Raw genomic sequence first — 4,379 nt, 5'->3', positions numbered from 1 at the left:
TCTCATTTACTCTAGGATAAAATAGTTATACCTATCAAACCAAAAAGCAATTGTGGATAATGTGTAATGTATCATTTATATGATGTATATAAAATGATTAGGTTAAAATAAAATGTGACCCCTACTGCAATTTTAACCATCTTTGTTTTGAAGAACTGTGCGACTGCACACTACTAAGGAATTATGTAAATGAAGATCCGACCAATAATCTAACAGCAGGTCTGCCTTTTATCCTTTTTTTCAGGGGAAACAGGTTGTTCAGGAGCCAAGTGGGTTAGTAAAAAGGATGGAATCATTTTCAGCCCAGTATGGCTGAAGGTTGTTCCGAAGAGATATGACTTTTTTCCCCCCATTCTTTTAAAAAAAACAATGGAAGCCAAAGAAGAGTTAGCCACATGGACATCAAATGGAAAAGGCGTTATAAATAGTCTTTAAAAGACACCTAGCATGTAATGCATATGAAACTACGGATTTTGCAAGTTATCATAAATCTAGATGCGAATGGCATTTCCCTGGTTCCCTGTACAAAAAGAGAATGCTCTCAACAGTGCACACGGTTCTCACCTGATACTGTCTGTCTTCTGGCAACCCCTGGCACAAGGCTGAATCTTGCAGGTATTTCTCCAAGGTTTGGTTACTTCCTGTCCCTCCTTTTTATTGATTGTCTGCAATTCCCTTAGTTAAAAGAGTGCATCCTTTATAGTTTTCAAGCACATTTAGTTTTTCAAGGGCTGTGATAGTGATAGTGTTGTTGTGGAATCTGGATTTTTTTTTTTTTTAAAGAGGAAATCTGAAGGTCCCTTGTAGTAAGGTTTCAGGTATAACGGATTGCATCTTGCATTTGCTTATGTGCAGAACACATTTACATTTGCTTTTTAATTTCATTTGTTGACTTGAAACTTCTTGGGGGAAAGAAAACAGTAGAGAAGCATCTTTTAAAATGATTGCCTAATTACTGGTATTTAATTCAAATCATGGCTTATTGTGGGGTATATTTAACATTCCAATGACGATATTTTCCTTGTCGATTCAGTAATTATGGGGATGACATCAGTGATTTTTTTTGTAGTACAAATATGCATTTTTGTAATTCATTTCACCACCTCAGTTTCTCAGACTGAACTTTATTTGTGCGGTTTATTCAAATAGCGGTTTTCCTTGTGAAATCATGTAAGTAGGAACCATCTGGAAAGGTTACAGTGGAAAAGGCAAGGGCTAGGGGGTGGGGCTAGAGAGCAAGAGATGCCATGACAACCTTTTCGGGTTTCCCGGGAAACACAGGTTGCTATGGGAACTGCATCAGTCAGGTCCGAATTAGTAACTTCCGCTGGAAGGAGTGTCTGCCACTTTAATCTTCTTGTGATACTGCAGAAGCTTATCTCTCAGATGCATTAGGACATTTTTTTGTTTCTCTCAGCAGCACTGAAAACATCTGTTTCTAGACTTTGATGGATGTTAGCTGGAACACACACAGAATTTCACAGGAATCTCTTAGTCTAATTCTTTTGAAATGCTTAACAAGTCCCAAAGAATTAAACTAATTAGATCAGGACATCTTGGGCATTTCCCTTTGTTCAGAGTTGCAGAGATCCTTAAAATTCCAGGAGGGGGCGGGTTCCAAATAGAAATTCCGGGTGAAAACCAAATAAACTTACGGTGGGTTTACAAGTCACAGTTCCAATTAAGACTTTTCATCCACATATCCACAGTGTAGGCAACTGAACGAAATATTCAATAATGTTGGAAGTGTCCATCAAAAGAAAGCATCATTTATGTATGTGCTTGCTTTACTTAGTAAAGAAACAACTGCCTTTCGATTATGAGGTTAAACAGTTACTCTAACTGTTCTTTAGTTTCATTTCCTCCCAGGATGTACAGTTGTTTTTTTTTTTTTAACAGAGCGTGTGCTAAAAATCAAGTTTAAAGTAAGTTTGTCGTCCAAAATATTAAGAGAAGGAGAGGAAAGAAAAAGGGGGAGGGAGAGCGGAGAGAATGCAGCCCACTGGCAAAACAGACACCTGTTTCAGTATGAAGCAGTAGGGAGAAGGGAGAATGAAGAGTGCTTTCCACTTCTTCGTGTCCTTTCCTTGATGAATGGTCTGGAAATGTATAAAACAAGGGCATACACAGACCAAGGGGGCACGGTCCACACAATACCGAGCACAGCATGTCACTTGTTTTATATGTTAAACATCGGTGAATATCTTTTTGATGTTGACACAGGAGTTGGGATTATTGTTCGTGGTGCAAGTGGCCGTGGAATTGCCCGTTTTGAAGGGGGTCTGGGGGAAAGCGCTATGGTTCATACCCCCCTCTTCGATCACCATATACTCCGACTTACTCAGAGTGGAGTTACTCCTCGCTTTCCGGAGCTCCTCGGCTGAAGAGGAGAGGTGCTGGCAACTTCCCACGTGCATGTACTGGGCTTGCTCTTCCCCTTCCGTCTCCCGGTGATAGAAGTAATTGAAGTTGGAGACGATCACAGGGACTGGCAAAGCAATGGTCAAGACACCAGCGATGGCACAGAGTGACCCTACAATCTTGCCCCCTATGGTCACCGGGTGCATGTCACCGTAGCCTACCGTTGTCATGGTTACCACAGCCCACCAGAAGGCATCCGGGATACTGCTAAAACCTGAAGTGGGGTCGTCTGCCTCAGCAAAGTAGACCGCGCTGGAGAAAAGGATGACGCCGATGAAGAGGAAGAAGATGAGCAGCCCCAACTCCCGCATGGAAGCCTTCAGCGTCTGGCCCAGGATCTGCAGCCCCTTGGAGTGGCGCGAGAGCTTGAAGATGCGGAAGACCCGCACCAGCCGGATGACCCTCAGGATGGCCAGGGACATGGCTTGCTGTCCATTGCCCTGTCGCTCGGCCAGCTCGGTGCCCAGAGTGATGAAATACGGGATGATGGCCACGATGTCTATCAGGTTCATGATATTTCGCGAGAAGGTGGCTTTGCTGGGGCAGGCGAAGAACCGCACCAGCAGCTCAAAGGAGAACCAGATGATGCACAGGGTCTCCACCACGAAGAAGGGATCCGAGAAGCTGGAGTTCCCCGCGGGGGCCCCCGACGTGCTGTTGCTGCCCCCCTCAAACAGCTCCTGCGACGGCGAGGCGGTGTAGTACTTCTCGTCGCGGAACTCGGGCAGCGTCTCCAGGCAGAAGATGACGATGGAGATGAGGATGACGAGCACCGACACGATGGCGATGCCCCGGGCGGGTCCGGAGCTCTCCGGGTACTCGAAGAGCAGCCACACCTGGCGCTGGAAATCGCGGCGGGGCAGGGGCCGCTCCTCCTCCCGCAGGAAGCCCTCGTCCTCGCGGAACTTCTCCATGGCCTCCTCGCCCAGCTGGTAGAAGCGGATCTCCTCGGAGAAGATGTCGATGGGCACATTGACCGGCCGGCGGATGCGCCCCCCGGACTGATAGTAGTAGAGGATGGCGTCGAAGCTGGGCCGGTTGCGGTCGAAGAAGTACTCGTTGCGGAGCGGGTCGAAGTACCTCATGCGCCGCTTGGGGTCGCCCAGCAGCGTCTCCGGGAACTGGCAGAGGGTCTTGAGCTGCGTCTCGAAGCGCAGCCCGGAGATATTGATGACCACGCGCTCCCCGCAGCAGTCCTGCTCCCCGGCGGCCGGCAGCGCGGGCGGCAGCGGCTCGTAGCGGTCGCAGCCGCCGCCACCGCCGCAGCCGCCCTGAGGCGGGTCCCCGCCGCCGTCGGCGGCCTCAGGCTCCAGCAGGTGGTCCCCAGGCACCACCGTCATGTCGGGCGGCAGCTCGGGGCCCGCGGCGGGCTCGGCGTAGCCGGGGTTCACCAGCGTGTGGGCGTCGCCACCACCACCGCCGCCGCCGCCGCCGCCACCGCCGCGGCTCGCCGGGTGCTGCGGAGGGTGGGCGCGGTGGCGGGTTGAGGGCGGCGGCGGCGGCGAGCGCAGGAGGCTGAGGTGCTCGTCCATGCGGCGGGGAAGAGGCGGCGGCGCGGGACCAGCTCGCTCCTCCTCGCGCTCCCCGCCCCTTCGCCGCCTCCGCCCCTTGGCGAGCCCGCCGCCTGTTGCTGCGGCTGCAGCCGCCGCGAGGCTGGGTCTGAGTCTGGCGCGGGCCGGCGGGATGCTCCAAAGAGACGCCTCCTCAGCCCTCCCCGCCCTCCTCCTCCCTCCTCCTCCCTCCCTCCTCCCTCCTCCTCCCTCCCTCCTCCCTCCTCCTCCCTCCTCCTCTCCCCCGCGCCCTCCCCTCCGCCCTCTCCCCCCGCGGGCCGCGCTCCCGCCCCTCCGCGTCCCCTCCGGATTCCCGCCCACCGCACGGGCGCGCGCCCGGCTCCCAGGTAGCCGCTCGCCTCTGCCCCTCGCCGCCGCCCTCCCCGCCCCTCTGGGTCACCCTAGTGC

At 52.5% G+C, this 4,379-nt stretch overlaps 1 protein-coding gene across 1 annotated transcript; it reads right to left on the bottom strand.

The window, feature by feature from the left end:
• Nucleotides 755-4,083, bottom strand: KCNA3 (potassium voltage-gated channel subfamily A member 3). Its single transcript, XM_021090046.1, has one exon. The coding sequence runs from the start codon at nt 3,951-3,953 to the stop codon at nt 2,187-2,189; it is 1,767 nt and encodes a 588-aa protein (XP_020945705.1). The 5' UTR covers nt 3,954-4,083; the 3' UTR covers nt 755-2,186.

The sequence above is a fragment of the Sus scrofa genome, chromosome 4 (assembly GCF_000003025.6).
Source record: "Sus scrofa isolate TJ Tabasco breed Duroc chromosome 4, Sscrofa11.1, whole genome shotgun sequence".
Classification (NCBI taxonomy): domain Eukaryota; kingdom Metazoa; phylum Chordata; class Mammalia; order Artiodactyla; family Suidae; genus Sus; species Sus scrofa.
The sequence above is the reverse complement of the archived record's forward strand: the minus strand, read 5'-3'. Positions and strand labels throughout refer to the sequence as shown.

Coding starts and splice junctions, on each gene's coding strand:
- KCNA3 (XM_021090046.1), bottom strand. CDS start 3,953: ATGGACGAGCACCTCAGCCTCCTGCGCTCGCCGCCGCCGCCGCCCTCA.